We start from the raw sequence: 21,275 nt of genomic DNA on the forward strand, positions 1-21,275 counted from the left end.
CCCTGGCAAAAAAACAATTCTCCATCTATGCACCAATCACAGTTATCACTTTTTAGATACAGAATCCAAACATCCATATCATGGATACATTTGAATTGACCTACTTAGAATAGGTTGTTCTCACACAAAATTATTCTCCTGACTGGATCGAACTTTCTCCAGAAGGACAAGTCTTACAAGGACGCCGAAAAGAGATCTGCTGCTACTCTCTCACTCTTTCTTAACCTCTGACTTCTTTGTCTCTTGCTTTAACAATTTTTTTTCTTGAGCGGGAGTACTGAATGCTCAACTGCTGTGTTTCAGCATGGCAATGTACCTCTGCTCTTGGTGGGGAATCTACACTGTACATCAGCAGTAAAGTGCAGAGCTGGGAGAGGATCTCACCTGCACTGTCTAAACATTTAAATTAATTACAAGCAAATGCTAAAAGTGTCTATTATGTCTGAAGGTGCACTCTAATTGCTGTGGTAATAACTGGCTTTACTTTTATTTTCAGGCCTTCAAGAATATTCCCGTCAAAGAATAATACAAGCAATACGAGAGACCCTGGAGTGTACTTGCTAAAATGCGCTTACTCCCATCAGGTGGCCATCTAGTGTTCAGTTAACAATATGCAAGTACCGCACATATCAATGTCTCGGGACCCATGCACACCTAGAATCATAGAATCATAGAAAGTTACAGCACGGAAGGAGGCCATTTCGGCCCATTGTATCCACGCCGGCCAACAAAGAGCTATCCAGCCTAATCCCACTTCCCAGCTCTTGGTCCGTAGCCTTGCAGGTTAGAGCATCCCAAGTGCACATCCAAGTGCTTTTTAAATGTGGTTAGGGTTTCTGCCTCTACCACCCTTTCAAGCAGTGAGTTCCAGACCCCCACAACCCTCTGGGTGAAGAAATTTCCCCTCAAATCCCCTCTAAACCTTCCCCCAATTACTTTAAATCTGTGCCCCCTGGTTTTTGACCCCTCTGCTAAGGGAAATAGGTCCTTTCTAACCACTTTATCCATACCCCTCATAATTTTATACACCTCAGTAAGGCTAGACCCACATTGGACTTACGTTCCATGCACTGTCAAACTGAAGTGGTCCGAGGAGTCTCACTCTGCCTCTCTCCGGAATCGGGTTGGGCCCCAACTCCAGCATAACACTATGCCAAAGTTGTGGTGTAAATGCACATTTAAAGGCTATTGGAAGTGCTGTGTTGGGTTTTGATACGGTTCCATACACATGTCCATTATCTTTTCTTTTTAATGAATAATCGATGGTCTCTTTTCAAAGTGACCTCGTCATCAGTGGTCACACAGCATGCTTGGTTACAGGCGGTTAGTTTTAGCAGTTTCCATGACAGTGATGTTACTTGTATAACAGATCTCTTGATCCCATGCTGCTATCCTGATTTTTCTTTAACAATAAGGAAAAGGTTATATGGTGCCCTATTGGACTTTACTTCAGAATAGCTGACACATAGGACTAAAAAATGAGACTGAGGTCTGGAAAATGTCAGCGACATCATTATAGGGACCCAAGCATAAAAAAAATCCTTAAAGCAAGTGACAGAGATTATCAAGGGGTTTAGCCTTCAGGTTTATAGTTTATTTGACTAGAAACTTGCATTTTCTGAAACCGAATTCTTTCCCATCTTGATTTAACAAATCCTTGCCTACATGGAATCTCCATTATACAAGCGCCAATCATCAGCTTTCCCTAATTAATACAGAACTTTCATGGAACAATGCCTTGCATGAGGTGTTACCTCATCACACAGTCTCCTGCTATGTAACCTTACACCAAAATACCAATGCCCAGGTTTGCATACTCTGTATTAACCATTCACTATTGACTGGTGAGTGAGTATATGTCATTTAATGTATTTCCCTCACACTTAAAGACTAGGTGGGACCAATGCACACCATTTTAAACATTGACTCCAACATCAAAAGATGGGTATTAAGGGAAGTTTTCCCACATTTATACTAACGCTCCCCTTTAAGAACAAGCAGATTGTATTTGGAAGTAAATTACATCTCAGATCTCAAATTAAGCCCTCAGAGTTCTTTCCTTATTTATGAATTAAATGGGGATGGTTCCTTTGAGCGTCTATTGCACAGTTCCGGGAACAACATCTCTCACTGATTTGACGATTTAGGCAGAGACCACAGATTGCTCGATTAAAGGAGTACCAGAAGCACATGAGATTAAAACAAAATTTGCTGCAGAACAATTACTCACTTTACAGTTAATATTGAGTACAAAAAACTGACCACTTGATTTTATGTATTTTTTGATACACTGGTTTAACTAAACAATGACAAATGCATAAATAATGGACAATAGTTTGTCAATTCCCCCATTTCTCCAACAATGCAAAATCAGTAGGCTTACCATTAAAATGTATATTACGGATGTATCGCAGGAGACCGTCTCCACTAACTGGATCCATCGCAGGACAGATGCTAGTGTAGCCTGGGCACAAATCTTTGTGCATGTTGTGTAGAGCGTGGGCCATGGCATATACAGCGTCAATCACAAACTGAACTTTACCCTCCTGTTGGTATTGGGAGTGTGATCCAATCCTCTCCTCTCCTGGGGGGGGGGGGGGGGCAGGGGGTGGGATGGAAATTCAACAGAGCAAGTTAATTGTCACAAAATGATTACCCCAATGGTCATTAAAATATCCATAGCCTAGAAAATAATATCAGTGATATTAGTGGACAGATACTTATTCGTATGACATTCCTCAGTCCGCTGTTTTAGTGCAGGTGTCAAGAAATGATTAAGACCTAAAAGAGCAGACAAGGAATGTTCTATGAAGTCATTAAGCATTAGTCCACTATTATTGCCACCAGAATCTAGCGTTCTAACAAGACTATATTTTATCATGGAATATTTGCAATATGAATTATTGCAATTGGTCCACAGGTCTGTTGTATCACATGGTGTCGATAATAAAGGTAATAGATAGCTGACGTTAAATTCTAAGGCTGTAATTCAATGCACGAGCATGGATGAAGTTTATCAAACTTAGCAGAACCTGAGGAACAATATCACACTGAAGTTTACCATCTCTATTGGAGACAATTATATAACTGAATAGTTTGTTTTCTAAATACAGTTCTAAATTTCTTTCTGTTAAGTGGCAGACGTGCAATTGCACACTGGAGGCAGTATGATGAAGATGGAAGAGTAATAAAGTTGAATGTGATATTGTGCTTCATGACACATTACAGGATTCAGAGCATTTTTTGGAATAAAGAGCATAGGAAGTGACAGATAACATACTCAAATGTATATTAGTCCATTACAACCGGTAGATTTGGTGGTGCGGTTTGTTAATATCCTGTGCTTTTGCCGCAGGCATCAGGTAGAGTCAAAGAGGCTCAGTTGTCAAAGAGAAGCAAGTCTGAGCTAATACCACCTCCATTTTATGGTCTCCCTAATTCAAAATCTAGATTTGGTATCCCTTCATTAATTTTGGATAAGGAAGAAAGAAGGAATGAACTTGCATTTATGTAGCATCTTATCAAGTCCAAAGGTGGATTACTTCTGAAATACAGTCACCGTTTGAAGTGGGTATACTCCTGCTTCTGGACACCTACACCTCTCTCTTCATACCTTTAACTTTACGACGCTAATTGACCTGATGTACATTTCCAGCATTTTTTGCTTTTATCTCCAGAGTTTAATCATTAAAAACTAATTCCAAAGATAAAGGGGGAGAAATTCGGTATCGCCCCGTTTGGGGCGTAAGTATCGGCTGGGTGCGAAATTTTGCGCCCGGCGCAAATTATCGCCACCTACTGGTAAATTGGCCTCCTTTGCCCCAGGAGGTGCTTGGAGCGCTAAAACAGGTGCTGCACGACTGTCTTAAGGCGCTAAGCTGGAGGAGCAAGGTGCTGCATCTGAGGGCGGGCGCAGCGCAGGTGCGGCCAGTTAGCGATTGCACACAGACACGCTGGCGCAGGTCAGCTCTTAAAGGGGAGGGTCGATCTTGTATTGCAGCCACACCCTGCGCATCGGAGCCCTGAATCTCGGCCTGGACAGACCTGTTGCCACATACTTAAGCCAAGGACCATGGAGAGGGCCAGGGAGCAAGCGCAGCGGTTCAGCGAGGGGGCCTTCGAGGTTCTGGTTGGCGCGGTGGAGCGCAGGCGATCTCTCCTGTACCCGGACAGTGGCAGGAGGCCGCTGCCCAGCGACTATCAGAAAGCTTGGAGGGAGGTGGCTCACAGAGTGACCTCCAGCAGCATGGTGCCTAGGACCCCTGTGCAATGCAGGAAGAAGTTCAACGACCTCACTCGGGTCATCAGGGTGAGTGCCCTATTCAGAATCCTCTTCATCCCTGCATGTCCACCTCACTTTATGGCCAAAGGGTCCTGAAAGCCCCAATGCCCAGCCCTCATCCAACACCTATGGTCCTTTCAGGAAACTCACACGCACATTCAGCACTTTACACACTGTAAGGGCTATTCGACCATGGGAGGCATTGCAGCCAAGATCAGGGCTGCACACTGTAAGGGCTATTCGACCATGGGAGGCATTGCAACCAAGATCAGGGCTGCACACTGTAAGGGCTATTCGACCATGGGAGGCATTGCAGCCAAGATCAGGGCTGCACACTGTAAGGGCTACTCCACCATGGGAGGCATTGCAGCCAAGATCAGGGCTGCACACTGTAAGGGCTATTCCACCATGGGAGGCATTGCAGCCAAGATCAGGGCTGCACACTGTAAGGGCTATTCCACCATGGGAGGCATTGCAGCCAAGATCAGGGCTGCACACTGTACTCAGAGCCCGTCCTTTCTCTTGCAGGGCAAGCTGGCGCATAACAGGAGGCAGCAGCAACGGACCGGGGGAGGCCGGCCTCACCTTCAAGCCCTGACTGATCTGGAGCAGCGAGTCCAACGGATTATGGCAGGCCGGATGATTGGCCCCGTCGCCACTGGAGATGCCGACCCCGTTATGGACAGCAATGGTAAGGTCATCACCTTTTTGACCTCTCTCCTTCCACTTGTTCCTCACAGCAGCATCCTTTGCCACTTTCGAGCCAAATCAGTACATTGCAGCACTCACGCCTCCCTTGCTGCCACCCTGTCCTCACGCTAAAGCCACTCTTGTACCTCCCTGCTTTCAGATGCTGATTCGCCAGGTAAGGAGGCGGGCCCTCAAGCTGCCACTGTCAGTGATTCTGAAGGCGACGACGAGGAGGAAGCCGGACCATCAGTGCCACCCTCAGCCGAGGCAGCCCATGGCCATAATGGGGACATGTCTTCCCTGGAGGGGAGCAGGGGGGAAGGGTGTGAGGAGGGTGAAACTCCGGGGCCCAGCGAGCTGCAGCAACACGAGGGGGGTAAGGAAGCTCGGCGGCCTTCTCCCCGGAGGGAGAGTCTGGCCTCGAGTCCTGCTACAGTGAGTGCAGATGAGGTGCGGCTCCTCGCTGAAATGAGCACCCAGGCGGAGCACAGGCACACTGAGCTCATGGCTGCAGTGGCAAGGATGCCAGATTCCATTGAGTCACTGGCAAGGAGTGTCCAGGACTTCGGCGCAGCACAGGCAAGGAGTCTCCAGGACTTCGGCGCAGCACAGGCAAGGATTGTCCAGGATGTCGGCACAGCACAGGCGGCTGCCACGCAATTGCTTAGTGCTGCAATGCAGTCAGTGGCTGGTCTGATGCAGATGCAGATTGAGGCCACACGAGCACTGACGGCTGCCACCCTCGCTGGATCGGGCAGGTTTCGCCGGGGCCCTCACCGCGCCGCAGCAGGCCAGCAATCTGTGCTTCAGCAGATTGCTCCGCATGCTGCAATGCTGCCCCGTGGGAGTGCCAGTGTGTCGGCCAAACAGGGAGTTGCTATCCTCTCTCAGGATGACAGCATTCCTGCTGCCAGCACTGTCACTTCTCCACTGCAGCTGCCACCACCTGTAGGACAGACTGCTGCCACCCATGCAGAGTTGGAGCAGTCAGCAGCCGGGCCCTCCAGGCCCAGAGCTGGTCCAGGCCGTCCCTCAAGGGCATCTGCCGACTCAGTTTCTGACACTCAGCAGCCTTCCCCCAGCCTTGCTGCAGCCACTGGGGCCCCATTGCGGAGGAGCTGCAGGGTGGGAAGGGGCCAATCTCGCAAGCAAAGCAGATCACCCTCGAAGGGCAAAAAGTAGGAGGTGTGGCAAAATGTTGTTAATTGTTTTATTGAAGGACAAGGATCATGGTCATATTTTTGTTACTGTTTTGGTCATTGTCTCCAGGTTGAGAGAGCCAGTTATGTGACTGACTGTTTTTTTGGGGGTTTCTCTCTATTACTTTGTCATGCGGGAAGGGCACACAGTTTGTTAAATAAAGAAGTGTCTTTATTCAGAATGTGCTTGTTTGCTCTTTGAACTAATTGTTGCCTTGACCGGCTTAGGGGTTGCGGCACGGTTCCATTCATGTTCTTTGAATGGCAGAAGCCATTCCCTCAGAGGGGGACTAGAAGCGACTTGCTAGAAGCCGCTGAGGGACGGCCCTTGCACTTTGTGCCTCCCTCCCGTCTTGGTGCTGCTGCTCCTCCTCCTCCTCCTCCTCCTCTGCTGGTGCTCCAATGTCTGGTGGCAATGGTTGAGTCCTGAGGATTGCCAGGTTATTCAGCATGCAGCACACAACAACGAAGTGGGAGACTCACTCAGGTGAGTACTGAAGGGCTCCTCCGGAATGGTCCAGACAGCAGAACCGTTGCTTGAGCACGCCGATTGTGTGCTCAACGATGTTCCTGGTCGCTTGATGGCTCTCATTGTATCATTCTTCAGCATGGGTGCTGGGCGCACGGAGCGGGGTCATCAGCCAGGTGCACAGAGGATAGCCCTTGTCCCCGAGAAGCCAGCCTCCTGGGTGAGTCGGGGCCTCAAAAACGTCTGCCACAGAAGTCTGCCGCAGGATGAAGGAGTCGTGGCTGCTGCCTGGAAAACGGGCATTGACAGCGACTATCAGCTGTCTGTGGTCACAGACCAACTGGACGTTCAACGAATGGAACCCCTTTCGGTTGCGGAAATCCTCGGCATTCTCTTGCGGCGTCCGCAAAGCCACATGCGTGCAGCCAATGGCGCCCTGGACCATGGGGAAGCCCGCTATTCTTGCAAAGCCCATTGCGCACTCTTGCTGCTTGTCCGGGGTCATGGGAAGGAGATGTACTGTCGTCTCCTTTTAAAGAGGGCATTCATGACTTGACGGATGCAGCAATGCACTGCGAACTGGGAGATATTGGCAATGTCCCCAGTAGCGGATTGAAAGGAGCCGGTGGCATAGAAGTTGAGAGCCACTGTTACCTTTACTGCCACCGACAGAGACGTCCTGCTCCTCAGTTGAGGCTGCAGATCTGGCTGAAGCAGGTGGCAGAGCTCAGTGACCACTTCCTTGCTGAATCACAGCCTCCAAAAACACTGCTCCTCAGACATATTGAGGTATGAGAACTGTTGGCGGAAAACCCTGGGAGCGTAAGGTCTCGTGTGCCGACGCCTGTTGGCCCTCCTCCGTCTAGCCATGATTGGCACTCTCTCTCTGCGTCTCTGTGCCCTCTCAATGTAATGGAGAAGCCCGAAGTACCCATCCATTGCAGCCCCCATAGTATGTGGCCACTCAAAGTTATGCCAGTGAAAAAGCAAAGCAACTACAAAGTTCTGGTCAGAAGCCAAAAGTACCTCAGCGAGCGCTGACTCAATGCAGAAATCTCTCTCCCTTTGTCTCTCTGCAAATCTCTCTCTCTCTCTCTCAGAAGGAGTGGTCCAAAAATGGCTACCACAAAGAAGCCAGGAAGAGCCCCCCTTAAATAGCGCCCCCCCAGCCCCACAGCGACTGGGAACCGTTCCAGTCAACCAGTCGTTGGGAGCGACAGGCGGAAAGGAGGGGGGCGCCACTGAATTTCCGGTCCGGGGCGCCGCAAGGGCGTTGCACTCTGAAATGACATCAGGAGCTGCGTGCGCAGCTGAGCGAGCGGGCGTTGCGGTTTAGTGCCGCCGCTAAATATCCGCTGAATTTCACGAGAGGCGCAGGTATTGCCGCGCCCGGGCGCTAGCTGGCTCGCGCCCCACTTATCGCCCTCTTAAGGCGCTAACGGGTGGCGCAACCAACTGAATTTCTCCCCCAAAGTCTGTGCTACCTCTTGGCCATCTCAAGTGGCCTTGTTTCACATAGATGTGACAGCCAAAGTTTTCCACTTATGCAATCTCCAGCCCTTGATTTTCTGCCCATTCATTTTAATGGGAGAAGTGAGTGTAATCAGCATCAGGGGACAATTGGATATAGTTTTGTAGAAAGACCAGTTACAGGGATATGGAGAAAAGGGAAGGAATTAGGGCACAAATTTGTTGGGCTTAGAGGACTTTTTCTGTTCCTCAAAATTCTCATTAACTTAACTAATTTGATAGTTTAGATTTGTGTATCTAATCAGTACAAAATATTCAAATATCTGAAAATTTAAACTGAAGAGGGAAGTTCTAGGATGGCACGTAATAGGGCAGTGGCCCTTACCATAATACTCTCTCATATATCATTGGCCCATATATTGCTGTGAAAATTATGGTGAGGCTAACAGCGCTCACCATTATTTATGCACAACTTCCGGCGACTGGAGATGGGCAGTTAAATGCAAAAATCCAGACGTTGCTGTCCCTGATGCACTGCTCCTCCGTAAGCTGTGCGGAAACAGCATCTCAACCTCTGGCTCCCCATTCAAATGTATTGAATAGTGTGAAGTTGCTGTACTGACATTGCAGATATGGACTAAACTTGCCTCAAAAAGTTAGGGCTTGTCCATTCCAGTCTAAGCAACCTTTAAATACTGCCAAACAACCTCTCTGGCACTGAAAATTAACTTTCATGTGTGGAGTCTCAGTCCTTCATATTTTAATTATTGCGGGAGATTTTTTTTAATGTAATTCTTTTTTAACTTTTTCTTTCTTTCACTTTTTTATCTCTCTTAATCCAGTCTTTCTCTCTCTATTTCGCTTTCTGTACATGATTTGAAATTGAATTCACTATTCCAACTGACACTTCCTGGTTCAAACTCTGCGCTGCTCATTAATGATTCTTCAATCTGATTGGTTAAGGACATACACAGTTGCTTGCCCTGTTCACACAGGTCCCTGATGCTCTGTAGGGGGCGCCGCACCGTTTGGATGTCCCGCCGACAGCAACTTGCTGTGCAAAACCCCATAGAAAGTCTGTGGGCAAGTGCAAGTCTCCATTCTTTCACTACTCACAGCAAAATCCAGCCTAATATCGCCAATAGAAAGTGCATTACTTTTGGTTACTTCTCACATAGAAATAACAGAATCATAGAATAGTACAGCACAAAAGAAGGCCATCTAGCTCATTCAGTCTGTGCTGGCTCTTTTGAAGAGCAATCCAGTTATAATCCCAGTGCCCCCGCTCTTTCCCCGTATCCCTGCAATTTTTTCTCCAAGTATTCATCCAATTCCCTTTTGAAGGCTACTATTGAATCTGTATCCACCACCCGACCAGGCATTGCATTCCAAATCCTAACCACTCATTGCATATAAAAATATTTCCTCATGTCACCTCTGATTCTTTTGACAATCACCTTAAATCTGCGTCCTCTCGTTATTGACCTTTCAGCCATTGGAAACAGTTTCTCTTTATTTACTGTATCTAAACCCGTCATGTTTTAAACACCTCTATTAAATCTCCTCTTCGCCTTCTCTGCTCCAAGATCAACCCCAGCTTCTCCAGTCTATCCACGTAGCTGTAATCCCTCATCCCTGGAACCATTCCAGTGAATCTCTTCTGTACCCTCTCCAAAGCCTTCATAATAATATAAACTGTCCCCTTACAAGAGGCATTCTTTGCATATGGTTCCCAAATTCTCACCCATACATCGGGATGGGAAGGCTTAGCCTGGTTCCCCTGACTCAGGCAGATTGCTCCCTGGCCAAAGCAGAAAATTGCCCTCGATTGCCAGGGTTAGAGCTTTCCCTGGGAGTTTGGGGAGAATTATCAGGAAAATGGAGGGAGAAATCACTTTCTTTTCACCAAGTCATTTGTGCTGTTGCTGAATACAAAATGGAGACAGTGTCTTGACTCTTTCCGCCATTATCTGAAACACAGCAGCGTTGAGTCTGATGGCAGACAGTGTATCTCAGGTGAATAGATTAGTCTCGAGGCTGTTGTCCACTTCACACCATCTTAATTTAATGTTTGTTAAGCCTTTTTGTGGGAAGAGATTAGCTAGTTCAGTAATTATCGATGAGAGAATAAATTAAAAAGATAAACCTTGAAGCAATACCTACCACTTTAATAAGAAAAAAATAACAAACATAATAATACACACTGGGCTCAGCAAAACTTAAAAATATTTCTTATCGAGAAAAAACGTGCATCAAATGCCTTGCTGAATCTGGACAGATTAAATGTTCAGTCTATCCTCTCTTGGGCCCTTCAGGCCTCAATTTAACTAAGTGCACACAAATTGCATTAATCTACAAGATGCACTGCAGCAACTCGCAAAGGCTTCTTCGGCAGTGTTGTGTATTTTGAATGTTGTATTTGAATTGCCCCACATAGCTTACCATAGTTGTGATGTGCAATGCACTATGGGAAATAGAGTGCATGAAGTTGAGAAGATTCTGGAAAGTGATGGCTGTGAACTGAACTCTGTCTCCTGCGTACTCTTTTAATTGTTATACAAGCAAGGTTATTAAACTCTTGAGATTTAACAGGCAGCACCTCCCAAACCCGCGACCTCCACCACCTAGAAGGACAAGGGCAGCAAGCGCATGAGAATACCATGCAATTAGAGCATTGTGGAGCAAAGTCCTGTAGGATCCATTCCTCCAATGGTAAAAATTGGACTATGAAATATAAAAACCCAGAACTGCAGAGCCCGCAAAAAGGGCTCGGCAATAAAGGGTTAATTCAAACATTGCAGCCAAAACTACGACTGGATCACAGACAATCTAAAATCTGAACAAGAACATTCACATATTCATGTACCTTAAGGGGTTACATTGTTCACCTTCGACCATGGTATCAGTGCAGGCCTAGGACAATATTGGGCCGGGCCTTGAACCATTTGCATACGAATGCTAACAGAAACCAACAACTTCACATATGCAGTCAGTTTGGGAAGGTTGCATTGTCAGAAAGGTATCTCTAATCAATGGACAATAGCAGGGACAATTCACACATTTTGAAATGGCCATCGTATGCTCAGGAGGGGGCCAGGAAATGTGTTACAAATTGCAAGTTGATTTTGGTTTAAGTAAAAGATCACTTCGAAGACAGTGGTGTGGGAAGCCAACGGCAGAAAAGCGAACAGAGATATTCGGGCCTACAATCAACTCCAAGAGACAGCCGATTGGGAGTAGTGATTGTATGTTTCAGTCAATCATAGGGGGGGCTTTTATGATTGAGTCTGAGTAAGTTTGTGCGTGTCAGTCAGATCACAATAAGGGCTTTGTGATTGAGTCTGGGTAACTTTATATGTAACTGTAGGAACGGAGGTTCCTATCAAAAAGACTGAGTTCGACTCAGGTAATTAAAACAATGAACTTTAATGAAATGAAACAAGTTTAAACTGGAAACTGCTAGAACACATCAATTACAGGTCTACTCTCCTTGAGGGCTCCACAAGGGCTGATCCTCTGGTCAGAAGACTGACGTCATGACGTCATCACGTTCTTCCCGCCATTGGGGCATCACGTGACTAACGGCATGACGTCATCACGTTGAAGCCGCGCTGTAAAGGTAACTAGACATTGTACAGTCAAACAGTGTAATTAAAGGTACAGGCACAGACAGTAACTACATTGCTGTTAAAGGAATTATGTACAACCGCTCTGAGTCCTTTGGTGGCTCCGCCACATGCGCCCCCTGTAGGATTCGCAAAAATCCATGAAATACAGTATACGGGTAGGGCCCCTGAAGTGGCCACATTGTGAGAACACAGAATGGAGTTGGCAGTTCTCATGGCCCAGTTCAAAAGGACACACACACAGTACCTAACAGCAGTCTGAGTCATCATCGATTAGAAGAATTCAGAACCTTACTGTTTTTGATATTGTAATGTGGTTACAGCAGTAAACAAAACTATTAGCACCTGGAGGTGCGCTAATCGCTGGCAGAGCGGTAACCGATCTCAGAAACCGCTGAGCACACACAAACGGAGGGACACTAAACGGATTCCCATTATGGCAAAGCGGTAACCGATCTCAGAAACTGCTGAGCACACACAAACGAAGGGACACTAATCGGATTCCCATTAGTTTGATTTGCGAGCAGTTAAAATTAATGTGCTTGCTTTTGTTAAAGCAACCTTAACAAAGGAAAACGGTTGACTTGGCGCCAAGATTAGGGCCAGAAAAGAGTATAACCATTCAGGTAAATCATCAGCAAGTCAGTCTAAGATTTGACCAGAGTAAGGAAGACTCCTCCGGAGACGGTTCACACCGTGAAGTCCAAGTCCAGTTACCATCAGGAGTTCGAGGACCGTGCGGAACAGAAAATGGCTTGAGGATTTCGGAGGACTTCCAAAGTTTGTACAGGAGAGCGAGTCCAGGAGCCGGTCCCATAAGGAAGGTCGGAGGTCCCGGACGACACCAAGTAACAGGGTCCAGGAGCCGGTCCCATAAGGAAGATCGGAAATTCCAGTCGTAACAAGAAGTACCAAGGTCCAGAAGGGTTTTGAAATTCTGGTGAGCATAAAGGCCCAACTCTACCTAACTGACATAATTGAGGTATATTCAGTAACGGGAGGGTTTGTAACGTTAAGGGTATTTGTAAGTCAGGAGTGTGATTTATCCCTCGATGTGTCCGTGCGCTTCCCTCACCCCCGCTTTTAGCTTATCGCTATTTTAGAACTGTTTATATGCTTTAAAGTTATTTTTCTCAGTGTATAATTTAGTCCTCTGTGAGAAACGTTATTTTTCGGCCATATTTATTCTTGCCATTTTTCTCTGTGTACATTCTCTTTCAAAAAAATAAAGATCGTTTTGATTTAAAACTCAATCTGTCTCATCTGACCATTTGTCTTCCGAGTCACGAGTTGGGCCAACACACAAAGGTTGTCTGGCAATAAGCCCAGTGTCTAGAACCGTGAGGGGGGAGCGCTTCGAAACCGCTCACGAGTAGTGCGAAAATCAAAACCGATTTAGCACACCATAAGCTCGTTAAAACGACCCCTTACACCCCCCAGAATTGTCTTTAACAGAAAAGCTGAGGCGAGGAGGAAGCCTGACAAGCCTGTCCGATCGACTTCGATACCCTGGTAGAGGAAGTTGACGACCGGTGGTTGAGTTGGCAGTCAGTTGTGGTTGAGCAGGCGCGGCGAGCGCGGACGAGTTGGCAGGCGGCTTTGGTTGATCTGGTGCGGCGGCTGCGGGAGGTCGGCCACGTTTGGGTGGTTGAGCGACTACGACAGGGTGGTCCAGGTCCAGGTGAGCCGGCTTCAAGCGGTCCACCGAGATGTGATCCGGCTTCCCTCCGACGTCGACTGAAAAGGATTTGTCTCCTGGTTCGATGACGCGGAAAGGACCAGTGTAAGGGGGCATGAGCGGATCCTGGTGAGCGTCATGGCGGATGAATACATACTCCACATTCTTCAGTCCCGGTGGCACGTAGGAGTTCTGCAAACCGTGATAGGACGTAGGTATCGGAGCGAAGCATCTGGCCGCTTCCTGGTGGCGAACGAGTTGCTGGGAGGCGGACCATGGCTCCGTGGGAGAAGAGAGGAAATTCCCTGGTACACGGAGCGGCTGGCCACAGATGAGTTCAGTTGAAGATGATTGCAGGTCGTCTTTGAGCGCCGTACGAAGACCCAAAAGGACCCATGGAAGTCTGTCCACCCATCCTACACCTTGAAGACTGGCCCGAAGAGAGGCTTTAAGCGACCTGTAGAATCGCTCGCAAAGGCCGTTTGCCTGTGGATGATAGGCGGTGGTGCGATGAAGTTTGGTGCCGAGCCCCTGAGCCACAGCGTTCCAAAGCTCCGAGGAAAATTGCGGCCCACGGTCAGAAGAGATGTCCGCCGGTACCCCGAAACAGGCAACCCAACAGGAGATGAAAGCTCTAGCGATGTCTGCCAAAGTGGTGGAAACCAAAGGAATTGCCTCTGGCCACCTAGTGGTGCGGTCCACTATGGTGAGGAGATGAGTATAACCCTGAGAAGGCGGAAGCGGCCCCATGAGGTCCACGTGCACGTGGTCTAAACGACGCTCCGCAACAGTGAACGCAGCCACTGGAGCCTTGACATGACGCTGGACTTTGGCCTTCTGGCATACGACGCAGGTACTAGCCCAGTCATGGACATCGATGTGCATACCTTTCCAGACGAACCTAGCCAACATAAGCCATTGCGAAGCCTTCATCCCAGGGTGCGACAACCCGTGTATGGCATCAAAAACCTTCCGGCGCCATGCGACTGGCACGATAGGTCGAGGAAATCCCATGGAGACGTCGCAAAGGAGCATGGCACCTGCGGCCTGGAAGATGACGTTGGTCGCTTGGAAGCTAGAGGGAATGGTTCTATATGATTGGACCTCCGAGTCCGAGGTCTGATCTGCAGCCATGAGGGCGTAGTCGATCCCCAGGTGCACCACGTGGACCATCGCACGGGAGAGGCAATCTGCCACCAGGTTGTCCTTACCAGACACATGTTGAATGTCCGTGGTAAATTCGGAAATGAACGTCAAGTGACGTTGTTGACGAGCGGACCACGGTTCGGCGGTCTTGGCCATGGCGAACGTAAGGGGTTTGTGGTCGACAAAAGCCGTGAAGGGACGCCCCTCCAATAAAAACCGAAAATGGTGAATGGCGAGGAAAAGGGCCAGTAGCTCCCTATCGAAGGTGCTGTACTTTTTTTCATTCTTCCGTAGTTGACGGCTGAAAAACGCCAGCGGTTGCCATGTGCCGTTGACCCACTGTTCTTGCACTGCACCGATGGCGTAGTCTGACGCGTCGGTGGTAAGGGCGATGGTAGTACCTGGAAGTGGGTGCACCAGCATGGTTGCGTTGGCCAAAGCGTTCTTGGTGTCGCCGAACGCCTGGACCATCTCGGCCGTCCAGCTGATTGGATCTTTACCGGACTTGCCCTTGAGGGCCCCGAACAAAGGTTGCATGGGTTGAGCCGCCTTGGGGACAAAACGGTGGTAGAAGTTGACCATCCCAGGAACTCCTGCAAGGCCTTGACTGTCGACGGCCGTGGGAATGAGGTAACCGCTTCAACCTTCGTCGACAAAGGGACGGCGCCGTCCGATGTTATGCGATGTCCCAGGAAATTGATCTGTTGCAGGCCGAATTGGCACTTGGCCAGGTTGATGATTAAACCGTGTTGGCTGAGGCGCATAAAGAGGGAACGCAAATGGGACATGTGCTCCTCCTTGCTGGCACTGGTGATGAGAATGTCGTCAAGGTAGACGAAGATGAAACGCAGGTCTCGAAGAACGGAGTCCATTAAACGCTGGAACGCCTGTGCTGCGTTCTTTAAGCCAAACGGCATCCGCAGGAACTCAAAGAGGCCAAAAGGGGTGATGACTGCGGTTTTCGGGACGTCTTGTGGGTGCACTGGAACCTGGTGATATCCACGGACGAGGTCGACTTTAGAGAAGATAGAATTTCCCGCCAAATGGGCCGAGAAATCCTGGATATGCGGGATCGGGTACCGATCCGGAGTGGTGGCATCGTTGAGGCGTTGGTAGTCAACGCATGGCCGCCAGCCGCCACCTGGTTTCGGCACAATGTGGAGAGGCGAGGACCAGGGACTCCTGGATCGCCGAATGATCCCAAGCCGCTCCATCGTGTCGAACTCCGCCTTCGCAGCTGCGAGCTTGCCGGGTTCGAGCCTTCTAGCCCGCGCATAAACCAGGGAGCCAGTAGTGGTGATGTGATGTTCAACACCATGTTTCGTCGCCGAAGAGGAGAAGGTGGGCCTTGTCAGCTCCGGAAACTCCCCGAGGAGCCGCGTGAAGTCATCCGGAGGAGGGAAAGCACAGGCAATGGAGCGCGCCACGGAGGTACCGTGGTAGCACGGAATCGAGTGGAAGGTGGCCGCGTTGATCAGCCGGCGGTGCCGGACATCGACAAGTAGGCTGTTGGCACACAGAAAATCTGCCCCTAGGATAGCCTATGAGACTGTGGCCGTGACGAATTCCCAAAAGAAGCGCTGACTGCCGAAACAGACTTCGACCCGCCGCTTTCGGAACATTCGAATTGCTGCGCCATTAGCCGCTATGAGGAAAAAACCGAGGTTCCCAGTCTGCATGTCGAGCTTCGACGCAGGTAGAATGCTACACTGCGCCCCGGTGTCACAAAGAAAACGGCGGCCCGAGAGGGAATTGGTGATATAGAGGAGTTTCCCCGTAGAACCGATGGCCATCGCCACCGCGGAACACCCATTAGACTTGGTCATCCATCGCCAGGGACACCACCTGTGCTTTCTTGGCTTTTTTTGGGGGCGAAAAACTGCAGGGGGAGCGGCAGCATCGTGCTTTCGCGCCAAAACGGGTGTGGTAGGAGCACCAGCCCGCTGTAGGAGAAGCTGGAACCGCGTCTGTGGGGGATGGGCACCTCGTGGCCGCGCAGCACTGCTGGGTAACCGTGAAAATCTTATCGGCTTCGGCCGCAAGCTCGGCGCAGTCTGTAATGTCGGATCTGGCTAGGGCAGCCTGAACCTGTTCAGGCAGTTGATAAAGGAAAAGCTCCCGGAAGAGGAAACATTCTGGTTCAGCACCCAAGAGCGTGAGCATTTGGCTCATGAGCTCGGACGGTTTGGAGTCCCCGAGGCCGGGCAGCGTGATGAGCCGGCGAGCGCGCTCCGACTTTGAGAGCCCGAAAACCTGAAGCAACCGCGCCTTAATTGCATCATACTTGCTGTCAGTAGGAGGACTACCAAGGAGGCTGATGATCCGTGATGCAGTTGCGCTGTCGAGGGCGGAGACCACGTAATAATAACGGGTCTGATCCGCGACGATGTTCCTAATGGCGAACTGGGCTTCAGCCTGGATAAACCAGGCGTCTGGTTGTTGCTCCCAGAACTGTGGCAGTTTCAGCGTGCCGGCGTTCGTGTCCATGTCGAAACTTCCACAAAAATCATTCGTAGAAGTCGGGGTCACCAATGTAGGAACAGAGGTTCCTATCAAAAAGACTGAGTTCGACTCAGGTAATTAAAACAATGAACTTTAATGAAATGAAACAAGTTTAAACTGGAAACTGCTAGAACACATCAATTACAGGTCTACTCTCCTTGAGGGCTCCACGAGGACTGATCCTCTGGTCAGAAGACTGACGTCATGACGTCATCACGTTCTTCCCGCCATTGGGGCATCACGTGACTAACGGCATGACATCATCACGTTGAAACCGCGCTGTAAAGGTAACTAGACATTGTACAGTCAAACAGTATAATTAAAGGTACAGGCACAGACAGTAACTACATTGCTGTTAAAGGAATTATGTACAACCGCTCTGAGTCCTTTGGTGGCTCCGCCACATAACAGTCAAATCGCGGACGGGTTTAACTGTGTCATATTGTGATGATGCAAATAACCCTTGCGTAGGGGTTTGTATTTTGGGGTTGTTAGCCTGATATGGGGAAGTAATTGTGTGTGTTCAATAAACAAACAAATCAAAGGTTGAGTCAAAACCCTGTGCCGTGTGTATTTTGTTCTTATAAATCCTGATGTCCAAGAACTGTGTGTAACGGGGGACCAGTATCGGAGAAAACCCCTTGCAGTCCCTATGTGATTTAATTCTTCTATCTGTGATAATGTTTGCTGCATGCTGGCCTGCAATGCAGGCAACCAATGTTCCAGGACCTTGCAGACATAAAAGAGTGAGGTTCTCAACTCTGAGATGCTGGTATTCATCTCAGACTTAGAGAAGATCAAGGTATTCAATTCTGAGATGAGCACTACCACCCTGCTCAGCCTCTTGTCCACGATATTGTCCAGAACATCATGCAAATCTATCTACAAAAAGAAAATACTGCAGATGCTGGAAATCTGAAATAAAAACAGAAAAAGCTGGAGAAACTCAGCAGGTCAGGCAGCATCTGTGAAGAGAGAAACAGAGTTAACGTTTCAGGTCGATGACCTTTCGTCAGAACTGGATAAAAGCAGGAAATGGAACAGATTTTTAAGCAAGTGAAGAGGCTGGGAAAGGGGGGAGGGGATGAAAGAATAAAAGGGAAGGTCTGTGATGGGATGGAAGGCGGGAGAGATTAAGAGACATTAAGAGATGAGAAGTTGAGGTGCTGCAAGATGAGGTCCATAAGGGGGACCCGAGCTTCCGGTCGCCTGTTATTTTAATTCACCGCTCCACTCCCACCCAGATCTCAGTTCTCGGCCTCTTGCATTGTTCCACTGAAGCTCAGCGTAAGCTCGAGGAACAGCACCTCATCTTTCGATTAGACACTTTACAGCCTTCTGGACTCAACATAGAGTTCAACAATTTCAGATCATAACCTCGGCCCCATCATATATATATATATATTTTTATCCACACTTTTTGTGTCTTTTTTCCCCCACATGGCAGCTGTCTTTCATTCTGCCAGCACAATTTACACTTCATCTAGAGCCATCCTTTGTTTCTTAACCTGTGCCATTACCATCTCCTTTTGCCTTGGATATCTCTTAATGTCTCTTAATCTCTCCCGCCTTCCATCCTATCACAGACCTTCCCTTTTGTTCTTTCATCCCCTCCCCCCTTTCCCAGTGTCTTCACTTGCTTAAAAATCTGTTCCATTTCCTGCTTTTTTCCAGTTCTGACGAAAGGTCATCGACCTGAAATGTTAACTCTGTTTCTCTCTTCACAGATGCTGCCTGGCCTGCTGAGTTTCTCCAGCATTTTCTGTTTTTAATGCAAATCTAGCTAGTGCTCCAACCACTTCGATTTCAAGTCAGCCCCAATGAACTTGGTCCCTCTGTTTAGGCCATGGATGTAGAATATTGGTGATCACTCATTGGCTTCCCAGCACCAACTTCAGCAGTTCTACTTGCACTATGCTTTTGCACTGGTGGCTCATTAGGTTAGAGAGGTGTAGTTAGCTTCATGTCTGTCCTGGTGCTTGGTATTATTGTGATGTTTGAATAAGTGACTTCTGATGTAGTGTGTGGTGCAATAGTGCTTTGGAATCCAGATGGTTCAGGTTGTACTGTGAAGAGAAGACAATGATAGATATTACATTATGGGTAACGTATGAGAATTAAAAATATCTTCATCTGTACAGATAACATATTTCATAAAGCTCAGCACAGACTACACTTCTTATCCAGTAAGGCAAATAGGAATGTATAACATTGGCCACTTACCAGGGTCACTGACAGATTCACTCATTTCACCTTCTGCCACCCTCTGAAGACTTTCCCTGCCAAACAATTCCACAATATCTTCAGGAGATGTCAGTGCTTTGATCTTTCTGTCCCACCATTCATTGCTATGCGTGTCTGATGATTAAAAACATTTGCTTGGTTTTCTTTTCATCATGGAAGTGTTTTCCTGACCTGATGCTTTGTGGAACAGAGGGTAAGGTGGGAGGAATTTGCCGTGTTGGGCAGCTGTTAGAGCCAAGTTCCAACAGGTCTGGACGCTCTTTGCTTAACAGTCTCCATTTTATTCTTCCCATTTTGCCCCTATTTTTATCTCAGAAACCCTAGCAACTCCAGAGCTCCATTCATTGGGGAGGGCAGGCAATAATGTGCAGACATCCGTCACCAGTTTGTTGCTCCACGTTCACTTGGCAGAACCTGAACTCGCAGTTCACACTCTCTTAGGTGAGGTAACCCACCCCTCAAAGAATGGATGCAACTCATCACCTGCATCAACAACAACTTGAATCGATATAGTACCTTTAATGTAAAAAAAAATCCCAAAGTGCTTAACAGCAGGAAAAAACAATTAAAATGCGAGCACTGGAAAAAATAAATAATTCCAGTCAAGCCTCATAACAGACTCATTACAAAGTTAGACTCCTTCATCAATAGCAAAGAGTTCAAATCTTGTTAAGATTTAGTTGGATAAGACAAGTTCTTGGTCAATTCCAAAAGTTCAGAGCCATCAATTTTATCTTTGTGATATCGTACACAATTAAGTGTAGTTGAGAAACTGCAATAAATATTTTACTAAGTTTGGAAGTAATAAATAATTGTAAGCCATAAATTAATTTACATCTAGTAAATTAGTTCTTATCTTAAGTAGTGTAATTCTGCACAAGTAATTTAGTACATAAATATTGAGAAATAAATAATTACTTGAAACAATTTAATGAGTTCTAATCCTGTGTAATTTTTAATGTAATTTTTTGGAGTTAGAATTAGTTAACCAATTACAAAGGATACTTTCGCCCTTTGAGTAATCAGTGTCTCTTAACTGGTTGCTTCATGCATTAACATAATTCAAGCATATAAATATTATTCATTAAACTAATATGTTTATAGGCTATTCATTTGTCTTTAATTAATTTCTCATAAAGCATCAAGTAATGAATGGTTTATAGATTGAGGAGTGACTTTAGAGAAGCTTTAAGTAAACTTATTTTAGATGTTTTTATATTCAGGGGATGGATGGAGTGTACTGTGTGACATAAACTTGACAATGTCATCAGCATTCATTTCCTTTTTGAAGTTTGAACTGAATATAACGCAAGAAGATTCAAGGATGAGGTGAGACCATTTGGCCCATCGAAGTTCATCTCTCTATGATCCTGATGGAAGATATGAAATGTACCACACAGTACTTAGCACAATCGCTAATGGTCCGACATGTCTAATATACTTTTTATGTTCATTCTCAGGATTTGGGCCCCCCTGGCAAGGCCAGCATTTATTGCTGATCCTTAGTTGCTCTTGCAAAGGTGGTGGTGAGCCTTCTTCTTGAACCGTTGCTGTTCTGGACCCTCTGGTGGTAGCTATTGTATAGCAGTGACATTCTGGACATTTTTACATGCAGGTAGCACCCTCTGGTGGTGGTTATTGTGTTAGCAGTGTGTTTGTATGAAACAGAGGTCATTTGACCTTTGTTCCTTTCTTCTTGTGTGAGGTCATTTGACCTTTGTACCTTTCTTCCTGTGTGATCCAGGAAGTAGAATCCCAGGAAGTAGAATTCCAGGAAGAACCTGGCAGTAATGGAGGATTCCATAAGGGATTCACAATCCAATGTAATCTGATGTTCTATGTTAGGCCAAGCACAATATCTGTGAGTATCTTTGTTTGTTAGCATAATAGCAACATTGTCAGAGTAGTATTTTGATAACACTATGTTTATAAAAGGTTAATATTTGATAGTTACAGAAGTGAGTCCAAA

At 47.3% G+C, this 21,275-nt stretch overlaps 1 protein-coding gene across 2 annotated transcripts in view; it reads right to left on the bottom strand.

Moving 5' to 3' along the window:
• LOC147110955 (metabotropic glutamate receptor 7-like) overlaps positions 1-21,275 on the bottom strand; it is a 1,230,052-nt gene that overhangs the window by 384,870 nt on the left and 823,907 nt on the right. For both annotated transcript variants that reach the window (XM_086001375.1, XM_086001374.1), the window contains exon 6: positions 2,384-2,584. In XM_086001375.1, the coding sequence (XP_085857501.1) occupies positions 2,384-2,584 (201 nt within the window). The remainder of the gene's footprint in view (positions 1-2,383; positions 2,585-21,275) is intronic.

This window comes from Somniosus microcephalus, chromosome 11, assembly GCF_052327205.1.
Source record: "Somniosus microcephalus isolate GS21.2 chromosome 11, FLI_Smic_1.0, whole genome shotgun sequence".
NCBI classification, from domain to species: Eukaryota; Metazoa; Chordata; class Chondrichthyes; order Squaliformes; family Somniosidae; genus Somniosus; species Somniosus microcephalus.